The sequence below is a fragment of the Alexandromys fortis genome, unplaced genomic scaffold, assembly GCF_014885135.2.
Source record: "Alexandromys fortis isolate MF-2015 unplaced genomic scaffold, M_Fortis_MF-2015_v1.1 scaffold_161, whole genome shotgun sequence".
NCBI classification, from domain to species: Eukaryota; Metazoa; Chordata; class Mammalia; order Rodentia; family Cricetidae; genus Alexandromys; species Alexandromys fortis.
In genome coordinates, this window is record NW_026068073.1 from 215,307 (window position 1) to 229,637 (window position 14,331).

At 49.0% G+C, this 14,331-nt stretch overlaps 1 protein-coding gene across 4 annotated transcripts in view; it reads left to right on the forward strand.

The window, feature by feature from the left end:
• The window catches only part of Abcc6 (ATP binding cassette subfamily C member 6), a 50,968-nt gene that overhangs the window by 23,343 nt on the left and 13,294 nt on the right, over positions 1–14,331 (forward strand). For all 4 annotated transcript variants that reach the window (XM_050121190.1, XM_050121192.1, XM_050121193.1 and 1 more), the window contains 8 exons: positions 189–276; positions 1,694–1,766; positions 3,021–3,147; positions 3,316–3,492; positions 5,033–5,200; positions 9,318–9,489; positions 12,287–12,362; positions 14,112–14,238. In XM_050121190.1, the coding sequence (XP_049977147.1) occupies positions 189–276; positions 1,694–1,766; positions 3,021–3,147; positions 3,316–3,492; positions 5,033–5,200; positions 9,318–9,489; positions 12,287–12,362; positions 14,112–14,238 (1,008 nt within the window). The remainder of the gene's footprint in view (positions 1–188; positions 277–1,693; positions 1,767–3,020; positions 3,148–3,315; positions 3,493–5,032; positions 5,201–9,317; positions 9,490–12,286; positions 12,363–14,111; positions 14,239–14,331) is intronic.

Here is a 14,331-nt window from a genome sequence, read left to right on the forward strand (position 1 = left end):
GTGAGGAGCAGAGAGAAGTCCCCATCCCTGGCAAGGTCATTGCTTTTCCGTGACCTACAAAACTCTATCCCAGCACCAAGAAAATGCAAAGTTTTGTGCTAGGTTCTCAGGAAACCCTCCCCAGGCATTTCCAGGGACCCACTCAAAGGCCTTCTGACCCTGTGACCAGCCCACTCTTGTGTCTCCAGGCTCGAGTGTCCTTTGACCGGCTGGCTGCCTTCCTATGTCTGGAAGAAGTAGACCCCAATGGCATAGACTCAAGTCCCTCCAGATGCTGTGAGTGCTGAGATGGGGGGGGGACAAAGAGAATACCTGCAATGCAGGTCCCACCACCAATCATGTCACTATACCCAACGTTGTGAAGCTTCTGCTCCTACCACCTGTACAGTCGCAACCAGTGGAGCACTGTGGGATGCCACCTAGACACTCAAAAGTGTGTGCCAAGTCCTTGCCCTTATGCAGAAGTCTAGGAAGAGAACCATGGACATGGTTTTTTTTTTTTTTTTTTTTTTTTTTTTTTTTTTTGGTTTTTCGAGACAGGGTTTCTCTGTGGTTTTGGAGCCTGTCCTGGAACTAGCTCTTGTAGCCCAGGCTGGTCTCGAACTCACAGAGATCCGCCTGCCTCTGCCTCCTGAGTGCTGGGATTAAAGGTGTGCGCCACCACCGCCCGGCTCCGTGGACATGTTATTAAGCTAAAGACTCAAATCAGGGACTGGAGAGATGACTCAGCAGTTAAGAGTGCTGGCTGCTCTTCCAGAAGACCAAGGTTCAATTCCCAGCACCCACCTGGCAGCTCACACCTGTTTGTAACTCCAGTTCCAGGGGATCTGACATCCTGCAGGTGATTGTCCCAGGGATTACATTAATTTAAGTACCACAATTCAATTAGAACATATGCAAAATTAATGCATTTTATTTATTTATTTAAATTTTGTCTTAAAATTGGGGCAGGGGATTGTTTATTTTTATTTTATATGTGTAGGTGTTTGGATTGCTTCTGTGTCTGAGCACTTGTGAGTGCCTGATGCCCAGAGAGGCCAGAAAAAGGTGTTGAATTCTCTGGAACTGGAGATACATGTTTGTGAGCTACCATGTGGATGCCGGGAATTGATTCTGGGTCCTCTACAAGAGCAGTCAGTGCGCTTAACCATGATGCATTCCTCTGGCGCCCCCTTTTCTGGCTTTCTGTGACAGGGTGTTGTAGCCCAGACTGGACTTGGACTTGCTGTGTAGCCAGGCTGGACTTGAACTCATAATCCTTCTGCCTCCACCTCCCAAATAGCAGAACTAGGGGCACACTGAGATTATTTATAATAAATAACTTTATTAGCGATCTTCACTATATAACCCAAACTGGCGTCATATTTGCCCTGTAGCCCAGGTTGGTCTCCACCTCATTACCTTCCTGTCTCAACATCCCAGGTACTGAGATTACAGGCATAAACCGTCTGCCTAGTTTAAACTTTATTTAAAAAAAAAAAAAAAGGCAGCAATTTGAACCACTGACCGAAGTTTATCTGTCCCAGAGTTACAATGCTGCTACGGCAGGGTCACTGCCAAGTCAGCAGGTAGCAGGGCATGACTGTGAGGATTCTAGCTGAAACCCGATGCTTAGGAGTAGGTCCTGAACACAGGACACTGGATGCCAGGAGGGCAGGATCAGCCCCTGTAACCGTTTTCCTATGTCCTGCAGCCTCAAAGGATCGAATCTCTGTACACAATGGCACTTTTGCTTGGTCCCAGGAGAGCCCTCCCTGCCTGCACGGGTATGAAATCACATCAAGAAATGCTCTTGACTTCTGAGAAATGGTGTCTCACCTGGGGCTGGAGGCTAGGCTAGGCTGGGTTTCTGTGCAGAGAGGTTCATTTAAAAAAATTATTCATTATGTATACAATATTCTGTCTGTGTGAATGCCTGCAGGCCAGAAGAGGCACCAGACCTCATTACAGATGGTTGTGAGCCACCATGTGGTTGCTGGGAATTGAATTCAGGACCTTTGGAAGAACAGGCAATGCTCTTAACCACTGAGCCATCTCTCCAGCCCGAGGCAAGGGTTCTTGCATGCTACAGCCCTACAGAGGGAAAAAGTGTACCTGAGCCTCCCCCATCAGGCAGGATATACTGCTCTGCTCCCCGCCTGGCTAACACGAGGCCGAGGCCCAGCCTCATCAGCTGTGACCTCCTTTTATGCCTCTTGTGTCAATTCCAAGGTCGTTGTCCCCCACGAAGAGAAAGGAAACCTGGCCATCTCTCTCTGCCTCTGCCCACACACCCACGAGTGTCCACTGGGCATGCACCTGCCATGTACTCTATCCTGGATGCTGGGGACAGAGGGAGGCCCAGGAAGCGACACAGTATGGAAAGGCTGGCATCCCAGCTGAGGGTCCAGAGGTCAGGGGAAGGCTTCTTGAGCAGTGAAAAGGCCAAGAACAAAGACCCCGAGGCAGGAGCATGCCCAGGTTCTCAGTCTTGCGCTGTCGCATTTAGGGCTGAGAATTCCTCATTGTGGACTGTCCTGGGCCTTGTAGGGTGTTTAGCAGAACTAAGCACTGAGGAACTCCAGCCTGTGGCGGCTGACAGCAGGGGGTGGACAGGAGCAGGCAGGGCAGAGGCAGAGGCCTGAGCAAGGCTACAACAGCCAAGCAATCACATCATGTCCTCTGTGTGTGTGCATGTGCGTGTGTGCATGTGTGCATGGATAGACATACAGTGGTACACGTGGGCACACGCATGCGCTTACATCTGTGTACTGCCTGTGCATGTGACTCTGTACAACAATGTTTGTGGCATGTCTGTAAGTGCTTGTGTGGCAGGCACAGTGTACACGTGATGTGCTCAGGTATGAGAGGGAAGGCGGTTCAGATACTCAGACAAGGATGCGGGAGGAACAGCCCTGTGTATCCTCTTAACGGTCTCCCCAAAGCCTGAACAGCAGGACGGGGCAGGTGTGTTTGGGGTTCCCTGCTTCTGTACACACCCAAGCTGACTTTTCAGAGCTGTATTTCCTCTGGGTTGTCAGGATCAACCTCACTGTGCCCCAGGGCTGTCTGCTGGCTGTTGTGGGCCCAGTGGGGGCTGGGAAGTCCTCCCTCCTGTCTGCCCTGCTCGGGGAGCTGTTGAAGGTAGAAGGGTCTGTGAGCATTGAGGTAAGGCCACCCTGTTCCTCCCTGCCCCGGCCACTGGGATGTATCCTCAGAGATCCCTCATATCTTCCCTCACAGTCCAGGTCCCTGTCAACCACTGTCAGCCGCCTGCCCTCTGAGCACCCAATCCCCTACTCTCATATGAGCTACCAACCGCGAGGCGTGTTTCAGGGTTCCGTGGCCTATGTGCCCCAGGAGGCCTGGGTCCAGAATACATCAGTGGTGGAGAATGTGTGCTTCAGGCAGGAGCTGGACCTGCCCTGGTTGCAGAAAGTTCTGGAAGCCTGTGCCCTGGAGTCTGACGTGGCCAGCTTCCCTGCAGGAGTTCACACCCCAATAGGGGAGCAGGTGAGGAGCCCCTGGGGCCAACGCCTCCCTGACCTGGGGAAAGTATGATGAGGGACAATAGGGACAGAAAGGGTGTAGTGAAGGAGGCCCCAGCTCAAAGCCAAACGTAGCAGCTGCTCCGTTATTAAGGAGAAAATGGTTCAAAAAAATAAAACAGAGAGAAACGGAGAGCAGAATGCCCTGCTGAGTAATGTTAGCCAGATTGTTTCCCCTTTCTTTGCCTCACCAAAGTATCTAAGCTGAGATGGTCCCCACACAGGACACAGGCATCTGAAGCTATTGAACACACAGAATCAGAAAACTATGTGCTAAGTGCGGGCCTCCTATTTGTTTTTGTGAATAAAGTTTTATTGGGACACAGTCATCTATTCACTGCCTATGATCTATGACTACTTCAGAGCTAGGCAATTGGGACAGACATCAAATGACCCTCAGACTTTACAAAAGTTATTCTCTGTCCCATCCTAGAAAATGTGGAGTAGCCCCTGGGCTAGGGAACTGGGGATCACTGCTGGGATCAAGCTGGAGGCTTTGCAGGTTCTGAGCAACTGCTTCACCTCTGAGCTACAGCCTCTTGTTTTGGTTTGAGACAGCCTCAGCCTCTTGAGCGCTGAGATGATAGGCATGAGCCACCACAGCTGGCTCGGGCCCCTACTTTCCATCCTTTCTCCCTTCAGAGCAATCACAGCCCAGTAGACAGAGGGCCGTGCCAAGAGTTCAAGTCCCTCCCTCCCTCTTTCAGAACTCTCAGGGCTTCCCATTGCCTTCAGTCAGAGCCAAAGTTTTGAGCAGCCCCAGAAAGCCCCGGTGTGACCCCATTTCTCCCTCTACCTCTTCTCCCATCATACTTCCATGTTCCTGCTCTCTCCAGCTACAGGCACCCCCCCCCCATGCTCACCCGATCTCCCAAGCACACTCATCCTGCAGGGCCCCAGCTGGAAAGCTGTCCCCATAGAACACACAGGTCTCACATCCTGCGTCACCTTTGAGGGCAGGCCTGCTCTTGTCCCCTTTCCCATCAGGAGAGTGGGACGCTCGCTACTAGATCCCCTCAGCCAAGGGCAGTCAGTAAATGAATGAAAATAAGGACCAGATAGTTAAACAAGGGGGCAAGTGGCATCCTCAGGGAACATGTCAGCAGTTGAGGGAAGGGAAGAAATGCTGGGCAGAGAGGGAGGAGGCACAGAGCAAAGAAACCAGCATCTCCAGAAGGGACGCTGGGAAGGGGAGAAGCAGGCTCAGGCCAGCAAGCATTCTGGCTCAGTGTTTAGCGTGACCCAAGAGCAGGTGCCCTGCGCTGCCCCTGAATGAGCAGGCCTGTCCCTCACCTATGTCTTTCTAGGGGTTTTGTTTGTTTTATTTTGTTTTGTTTTTTTTGAGACAAGGTTTCTCTGTGTAGCCCTGGCTGTCCTGGAACTCACTCTGTAGACCAGGCTGGCTTTGAACTCACAGGGATCCGCCTGCCTCTGCCTCCCTGGCCACCCAGTAATTCTGATGTCACCAGCAGATGTGTATATGAGTCCCTGTCTCATGTTCCCAGGGCATGAATCTTTCTGGGGGCCAGAAGCAGCGACTGAGCTTGGCTCGGGCTGTGTACAGAAAGGCTGCTGTGTACCTGCTGGATGATCCCCTGGCGGCCCTGGATGCCCATGTCAGTCAGCATGTCTTCAAACAGGTCATCGGGCCCAGTGGACTGCTCAAGGGTACGGTAAGTGTGTGCCAAAGCGAAGCTGAGGAAGTCCTGAGAGTTCTGTCCTAACCAGCCCTTCTCCAGTCCAGTTTTCTTCTTTGTATCTGTCAGCTTTTCCTGCAACAATGCTGTGTAACAAACAGCTTCCCAAATCTCAGTGGCTTACCCTTACTTCTTTTTTTTTACATTCTATGAACCATTTATTCTAAGGAAAAAAAACCAGATATTTCTCATACAGATTATTTCCCACTTGCTATTTGGTTGGAGTCTCATTTATTATAGATCAGTTCAATGTTCTGAATATCCTGGTCCAATATTAAATCGTTTAAAAATTTTATTGTTATTTGATAATTTCATACATATATACAGTGCATTCTGATTGATCTTACTCCCACCCTTTCCTCTTTCTTCCCACCCTTATCTACCCTCCTCTTCCTCCCCTCTAAAGTCCCTTTCCCACATTTGTGCCTTTTGATTTTGTGTTGTCAACTTTAACTAAATCATTTGTGCCATCAGGGGTTTGGAGTCATCCGCTGGAGCTTGGTAGGCTCACCGTTAGTCATGTATCTCCATCCAGGTCTAGTAAGGTGAACATCCACAAAACTGCCTAGGCTCCCACGAAACCAATAGGTACAGTAGGATCAAAAACCCATTGCCATTGTTCTTGAGGTCTCAGTAGTCCTCATTGTCCACTATGTTCAGCGAGACCGGTTTTAACCCAGGCTTTTTCAGACCCAGGCCAGCTGGCCTTGGTGAGTTCCCGATAGAACATCCCCCTTGTCTCAGTGTATGGGTGCACCCCTCGCGGTCCTGAGTTCCTAGCTTGTGCTCTCTCTCCTTCTGCTCCTGATTTGGACCTTGAGATTTCAGTCCAGTGCTCCAATGTGGGTCTCTGTCTCTGTCTCCTTTCATCGCCTGATGAAGGTTAATATTCAGGAGGATGTCTATATGATTTTCTTTGGGTTCTCCTTCTTATTTAGCTTCTCTAAGAACCCGAATTATAGGCTCAATGTCCTTTATTTATGGCTAGAAACCAAATATGAGTGAGAACATCCCATGTTCCTCTTTTTGGGTCTGGCTTACCTCACTCAGGATGGTGTTTTCTATTTCCATCCATTTGCCTGCAAACTTCAAGAAGTCCTTGTTTTTTACTGCTGAGTAGTACTCTAATATGTATATATTCCATACTTTCTTCATCCATTCTTCAATTGAAGGGCATCTAGGTTGTTTCCAGGTTCTGGCTATTACAAACAATGCTGCTATAAACATAGTAGAGCATATACTTTTGTTGTGTGATAAGGCCTCTCTTGGGTATATTCCCAAGAGTGGTATTGCTGGGTCCATGGGTAGGTTGATCCCAAATTTCCTGAGAAACCTCCACACTGCTTTCCAGAGTGGTTGCACAAGTTTGCATTCCCACCAGCAATGGATGAGTGTACCCCTTTCTCCACAACCTCTCCAGCAAAGGCTATCATTGGTGTTTTTGATTTTCGCCATTCTGACAGGTGTAAGATGGTATCTTAAAGTTGTCTTGATTTGCATTTCCCTGATCGCTAAGGAAGTTGAGCATGACCTTAGGTGTCTTTTGGCCATTTGAACTTCTTCTGTTGAGAGATCTCTGTTCAACTCAGTGCCCCATTTTATAATTGGGTTGATTAGCCTTTTACGGTCTAGTTTCTTGAGTTCTTTATATATTTTGGAGATCAGACCTTTGTCAGTTGTGGGGTTGGTGAAGATCTTCTCCCAGTCAGTGGGTTGCCTTTCTGTCTTAGCAACAGTGTCCTTTGCTTTACAGAAGCTTCTCAGTCTCAGGAGGTCCCATTTATTCAATGAGGCCCTTACTGTCTGTGCTGCTGGGGTTATACGTAGGAAGTGGTCTCCTGTGCCCACGTGTTGTAGAGTACTTCCCACTTTCTCTTCAATCAGGTTCAGTGTGTTTGGACTGATATTGAGGTCTTTCACCCACTTGGACTTGAGTTTTGTGCATGGTGATAGATATGGGTCTATTTTCATTCTTCTACAGATTGACATCCAGTTTTGCCAGCACAATTTGTTGAAGATGCTCTCTTTTTTCCATTGTATACTTTTAGCTCCTTTATCGAAAATCAGGTGTTCATATGTTTGTGGGTTAAAGTCAGGGTCTTCTATTCGATTCCATTGGTCGACTTCTCTGTTTTTATGCCAATACCAAGCTGTTTTCAATACTGTAGCTCTGTAATAGAGTTTGAAGTCAGGGATGGTAATGCCTCCAGACGTTCCTTTATTGTATAAGATTGTTTTGGCTATCCTGGGTTTTTTGTTTTTCCATATAAAGTTGATTATTGTCTTCTCCAGATCTGTGAAGAATTTTGATGGGATTTTGATGGGGATTGCATTGAATCTATAGATTGCTTTTGGTAGAATTGCCATTTTTACTATGTTGATCCTCCCAATCCAAGAGCAAGGGAGATCCTTCCATTTTCTGGTGTCCTCTTCTATTTCTTTCTTCAAAGACTTGAAGTTCTTGTCAAATAGATCTTTCACTTCCTTGGTCAGGGTTACCCCAAGATATTTTATGCTCTTTGTGGCTATCGTGAAAGGTGATGCTTCTGTGATTTCCCTCTCTGTTTCCTTATCCTTAGTGTATAGGAAGGCAACTGATTTTTTGGAGTTGATCTTGTATCCAGCCACGCTACTAAAGGTGTTTATCAGCTGTAGGAGTTCTTTGGTAGAATTTTTGGGGTCGCTTATGTATACTATCATGTCATCTGCAAATAACGAAAGCTTAACTTCTTCCTTTCCAATACGAATCCCCTTGATCCCCTTATGTTGTCTTATTGCTATTGCTAGAACTTCAAGCACTATATTGAAGAGGTATGGAGAGAGTGGACATCCTTGTCTTGTTCCTGATTTTAGTGGGATGGCTTTGAGTTTTTCTCCATTTAATTTAATGTTAGCTGTCGGTTTGCTGTAGATAGCTTTTACCTTACTTCTTTCTTAGGGGATTTGTGGTTAAACTATTTATAATGTTTCAGTTTTATGATGATCTCAAAGTGGCACATACTTAACTTTTTTAAAAAAATTTTAAAAGTAATTCTTTCTCATAGTGCTAGTTGGTGTTCATGAACTGTGGCTCCATCTGTTGTGTAATCTTGAGAAGGAAAAAGCAAGCTCTGAGGAGCACTTCATAGCTGAGTTCTGGTGCTTGGTGTATTAAGTGTAATGTATTCCCATACTAGGGTTGCCACTCAGTGGTAGTTTTACATGTGCAAGGCCTTGAGCACCATTCCCAACACCTCCTGAACAGCCATGGTGCATGTCTGTAATCCTACCACTTGGGATGTGGAGGCAGGATAATCAGAAACTCAGGGTTATCCTTAGTGTCTTGGCCAGCTTTCAATGTTAACTTAGCACAGCCCAGTCCGCTGAGAGGAAAGCCTTGACTGAGGAATTTCCTAGATCAGATTGGCCTATGGGCATGTCTGTTAATTGATGTAAGAGGGCCCAGCCCACCCCACAGTCCCACCCCACTACCACTGTCCCTGGGTGGGTGGACCTGGGTTGTGCAATGAAGTCAGGTGAGCCTTGTTCTGTGAGGAGAGCCATTCAGCAAGCAGCATCCCAGTGGATCCTGCTGTACTTCCTGGGCTGCGAGGGAGTTCCCTGAGTGGAGGTGACACCACAGGGATGGGCAAGGAGGCCTGCCTTCGGGATCCTAGCTGCAGCTCTGTCCTGACTTCCCTCAGTGATGGACTGTGACCTGGAAGTGTAAGCCAAATAAACCCTTTTCTCCTAAAGTGTTTTGTGTCACAGCAACAGAAATGAAGTTAGAACACTTGGGTACATAGTGAGTAGAGGCCAGCCTGGTATACGTGACACCCTGTCTCAAAAGATATTTTAAAAAGTATTTCCACTCGTTCTGTTTTGATCTTAAGGTGAGTTTCTCAGATCACCCCATCCCAGCAGAATGGGAACCTCTCAGGTTCACTTTAAGCCCAGGTCTTCTCGATCTGAGACACCCCACTATTCACTTTGGACATGGTATTCTCCAGAACACGGGCAGGTACACAGGAAGGGCCACCTGTTCCCCCTTTCTGACTCGGGGACACTCCAGCTCGTGTAACTTCTGCCCCTGCTCTGCCCCTGCTCTGCCCAGACTCGGATCCTTGTGACACACACGCTACACATCCTGCCCCAGGCTGACCAGATCCTGGTGCTGGTCAATGGGGCCATCGCAGAGATGGGCTCTTACCAGGACCTTCTGAACAGAAACGGAGCCCTAGTGGAACTTCTGGATGGAGCCAGACAGCACGCAGGAGGAGGAGAAGGTATTGACTGGGCAGCACTGCATCTCTGTGCCTGGCTCTGGCTGCCCTCTGGAGGTTACCAGGGTCCCATTGATGGGGGTGGAGCGCCCTGATCACACCCATCCTGAGGGCCTCTCTGCTGCTGCTCTGGCCCTGCAGACAGACCACCCCTCCCCCACAAAGAGCCAAGGACACTGCCTGGGGCTCACAGTGTCTCTGCCACACTTTTGGTTCTCTGTGTGTTTATGTGCGTAGGCACATGTGTGTGCCAGTGTGCGTGCATATGTCGTTGGAGGCCTGAGGTCACTCTCAACTGTCATTCTCAAGAGTTGTCACCTGGCTTTTAGAGCCAGGGTACCTAATTGCAACCCAGGTTCACTGATTCAGCTAGACTGAATGCCAGTGAGCTCCAGGGATCCTCTGTCCCTGCCTTATCGGAGCTGGGGTTACAGGCATGGTACTAGGATGCCTGGCTTTTTGTGTGGGTTCTGGGGGGCGGGGAGCTCAGGTCTTCATACCCGTGAGACAAGCTTTTCCAATGTAGCCTCTCCTCAGTCCCTAAGTGACAACATTTCATTTGATCTCACAAGGGCCCTCTAAAGTGGGGGAACCAGTATTGTCCTTGTACACAGCACTGAGGCCTGTGTCTATAGTCCCAGAGTAGAATTCAGGGAGTCCCACCCAGTGTCGATGCTAAACATGTTATGAAGAGATTCTGGTCCCAGGGTCCCTCTGTATTCAAGAGGGTAAATAACAAACTTCCAGAGGAACATCGGCCACGAACATTGTCTTAGGTTTCTCTTGCTGTGAAGACACACGATGGCCAAGGCGACTCTTGTAAAGGGAAATCATTTAATTGAGGTGGCTTACATTTTTAGAGGTTTGGTCCATTGTCATCATGGTGAGACATGGTGGCATGCAGGCAGACACAGTGGGGGAGAAGTTGCTGTGAGGGCTCCATCTTTACTTGGAGGCAATAGGAAGTGGTGTCTCACTGGGTATGACCTGAGCATATAAGAGACCTCAAAGTCCCCCTCCACAGTGACACGCTTCCTCCAACAAGACCACACCTACTCCATCCAACAAGGCCACACCTCCTAACAGTGCCACTCCCTGGGGACCATTTTCTTTCAAACCACCACACACACAGTGAGAAACCCTTCACTCATTACAGCTCAGTGAGTCAGCACGGTGCCTGGCTCCATCTCACAGATGGGGAAACTGAGGCCTGCAAGTTAAGAAACTGGCCCGCGGTTTTGTGTGTGGCTTGTTCGTATCAGTGCCGGGCCAGGAAGCCAAGCTACTAGGAGCCAGAGAACACGCTTTTGAATTCATTGGCTGTTGCTGGCCCCCATGTCTCAAGCCTTGCTTTAATGTTACTCCTGGTCTAGGGCTTTGCCTCTTCTAGAAACATCTGCTCAGCATTGGCCCTCCGTGATAGGTTGGGGAGATGGCTCGGTTGGCTACGTGTTTGCCTTGCAAGCAGGGGGACCTGAGTTCAGTCTTCTGCATCCCTGTAAAGTGCTCGGCATGGTAGCCATAGTCTCAGCTTTGGCGAGACGGAGACAGGAGGATCTATAGGACTTGCTGCCCCATCAGCCTAGCCTGAGTAGTGAGGTCTAGGCCAGTGAGAGACTGTCTTACCAAACATGGTAGACAACATTCCTGTTCTCTAGCCTCTGCATGCATGCACACACAAATACACATACATACCCACATACACACACCTACACATACATACAAATACACATGCATGCACACATACATACCCTCATACACACACCTATACATACATACCCACATACACACACCTACACATACATACAAATACAAAAAACTGTCTTAATTTCTTCTGTTGCTGTGATAAGACCCCAGGACCAAGGCAATTTAGAGAAGAAAAGAGTTTATTTGGGGCTTAGAGTTCAAAGGGTTGGAGTCCATGACCATCATGATAGAGAGCATGCCGGCAGGCAGGCAGGCATGGTAGCTAAAAGCTCACATCTTGAGACAAATCACAAGACAGACAGACAGAGAGACAGGAACTAAAAAAGACTCAGACTTTGAAAATTCTCAAAGCCTGCCCCCAGCGACACATCTCCAAGGCCACACTCCCCAATTCTTTCCAAATAGTTCTAACAACTGGTGGCCACATTGTCAAATGTGTGAGTCTCTGGGGTTTTTTCTCATTCAAACCACCACAACACTTAACTGTTGACTCACTGTGTCATCGTGAGCTTGGAGATGGGACCTTGAGCACAGAACTTGCACATTTGTATTGGACAGCTTTTGCTGTGACAGTGCTGTGTAACAAGCATCACCCACATTTCAGTGGTTTGTAATAGTGGCTACTTCTTGTTCACAGATCTGGGGCTAAGCTATTATATTTCTGCTTATATTTCTGGTCCAACCTGGGTAACATCAGATGGGAGGTTATTCCTGGGGAATTTGGCACCTGAGATATCATTTGAGTTAGCGAGGAAAGAATAGGCTAGGCACAATAAACTGCCTGAGCAAGTGTGATAAGGATGCAGGGGCAGCGTGCTATTTTCCCAGCTCCATAGCGTGTGCTCAGTATCTTCTGAATGAATGACTGGATGAATGAGTGAATGAATGAATGAATGAATGAATGAGGATAAATGAACGATGCTTTTGCATGACCCCAGGGAAAGGTCAAGAGCAGAGAAAGGTTGCCAGAGCAGCAGCAGCAACCATGCTAGGAAGTGTTTTCCAGAGAGGCTAGGGCATGGCAGCAGTGAGTGTCCCAGCCAGTATCTGGATTCCCTGATGTGCCTTTCACTGATATTCTTGACCTTTGCAGGTACACATGCTGAGGCCGCCAGTGATGACCTTGGAGGTTTTCTTGGAAGTGGGAGGCCCAAGAGCAGACCAGAAAGGTGGGTTCTCTGGTGCCGAGCAAGAGAGGCCCAGGCTGAGGACAAACCGGATGCTATGGCTGCTGTACCTCAGGCAGAGGGGCAGCCAAACTCATGGGTGGAGCTGCCTTTGAATACCCCATGGGCTCAGTGATGGATAAGTCACCCACCCCAAACGATCTGCCAGTTAACAAGGCACTAAGCTCCTCATAGCCAGTTCTAAGACAAGTCCTTCAAGCGGGTGATGCCAGTCAGTAGAGCAGGGCAGGCTGGCTCCCGGGAAAACTTGACATGGCTGGAAATGACGGGACGAGGCTGCACTCTTCCCATCCTGTAGGGCAGGCTGGGCTGGAGTCTGGCGGAGCACACAGATGGAGTCACCAAGAGGGAGCCTCCCTTCCTACCAGTCTTCTGTGTCCATGTGACTCACTGTGAAGCTGGACTTTGACAACAACAGGCCACCATGTACCAGGCAGTGTGGGTTTCTGTAGCAGCAGGTGGGCGAGTGTACGAGGGAGGCTGAGGGTCTTTGGGCCTTGTGGATACTGAAGGTGGGGACAGATCCTCTGACATCATAACAGCTGGCACCCTGAGAGTGATCCTTAGTGGCAGTGTGATGCACAGGAAGCTGAGGAAGATCAGGTAGAAGGGCAGATGTGGATGTGGGATGGGTGGAGAGATGGATGTTTAGTAGGGAGGAAGGGAGGAGGGGATGTTCAGGCATGAACTGACAGATGTGTGCATGGGGAGAGTGAAGAAAGGATAAAAGCAGATGGGGGGATGAAGGAAGGAAGGAAGGAACGGAAGGAAAGATAAGGGGGGCATGGATGAGGCCAGGCGTGGTGGCGTGCACCTTTAATCCCAGCACTCGGGAGGCAGAGGCAGGTGGATCTCTGTGAGTTCGAGGCCAGCCTGGTCTACAGAGCGAGTTCCAGGACAGGCTCCAAAGCTACAGAGAAACCCTGTCTCGAAAAAGCAGAAGGAAAAAGAGAAGAGGCATGGATTAGTGGGAGGGTGAACGGTTGGCTACCTGGATGAACGGACAGATGGAAGAATGCTGGGTGGGTGAGGGAGGGCAGGAAAGAGGCCTGGCTGGATGGAGAGGGAAAAGGAAGGGTGGGCTGATTCATGGGAAATAGTAAATGACCGGTAATGCTAGGGAAACAACACACGGGTACTAAATGATGGGCAGCCCCACTTTTAGCTAGGGAAATGGAGGCACAGAACAGCTAAATCTGTCCACACTTCCATAGATGACAGAAATACAAATATCTTCAGCATCAGAATGCAAAAAAAGTGACATCCAGACAAGCTGGACTGTTGAGTCTAAGGGTCAACAGCAGGGGAAACTGGAGCAAAGCTTAATCCAAACTTCAGGAGACAGAGTTTCCTGTTTAGAAATGGCATCAGGGGACTTGTCTGACTCTAGAGTGATGGAGCTGGGTACCATGTAGGAGGGAAGTATGGTGCCTAGATCATGTATCCATCCATGCATCCACCCATCCATTTTATATCCACCCACCCATGCATCCATTTTTCGATCCACCCACCCATGCATCCACCCAACCATTTTCTATCCACCCACCCATGTGTCCATCCATCCTTCTTTTCATTCATCCACCCACACATCCGTGAATGCACACCTTCCCCCAGCCCCTCCTGGGGAGAGCTAGAAAGAATACTGCAGAGCTCACTGGCTACCCCGTGAAGGGACTCATGGTCCCCTATGGGAAGATACACTAACATGTCCTGATCTCCTCTGGATGACAGGCTCAGGCCCATCGAGTCAGCCGCTGTGAAGGACAGCACCGCTTCAGAGGCACAGACAGAGCCTTCTCTGGATGACCCTAAGGGGACAGGATTGACAACAGAAGAGGACAGCATGCAGTATGGCCGGGTAACCCCAGTGTCCTTGCTTCAGTCTGCACACTGGGACGGCACTCACCCTTCCCAAACACCTACTAGGGCCAAATGGGATTCTAATCTTCCT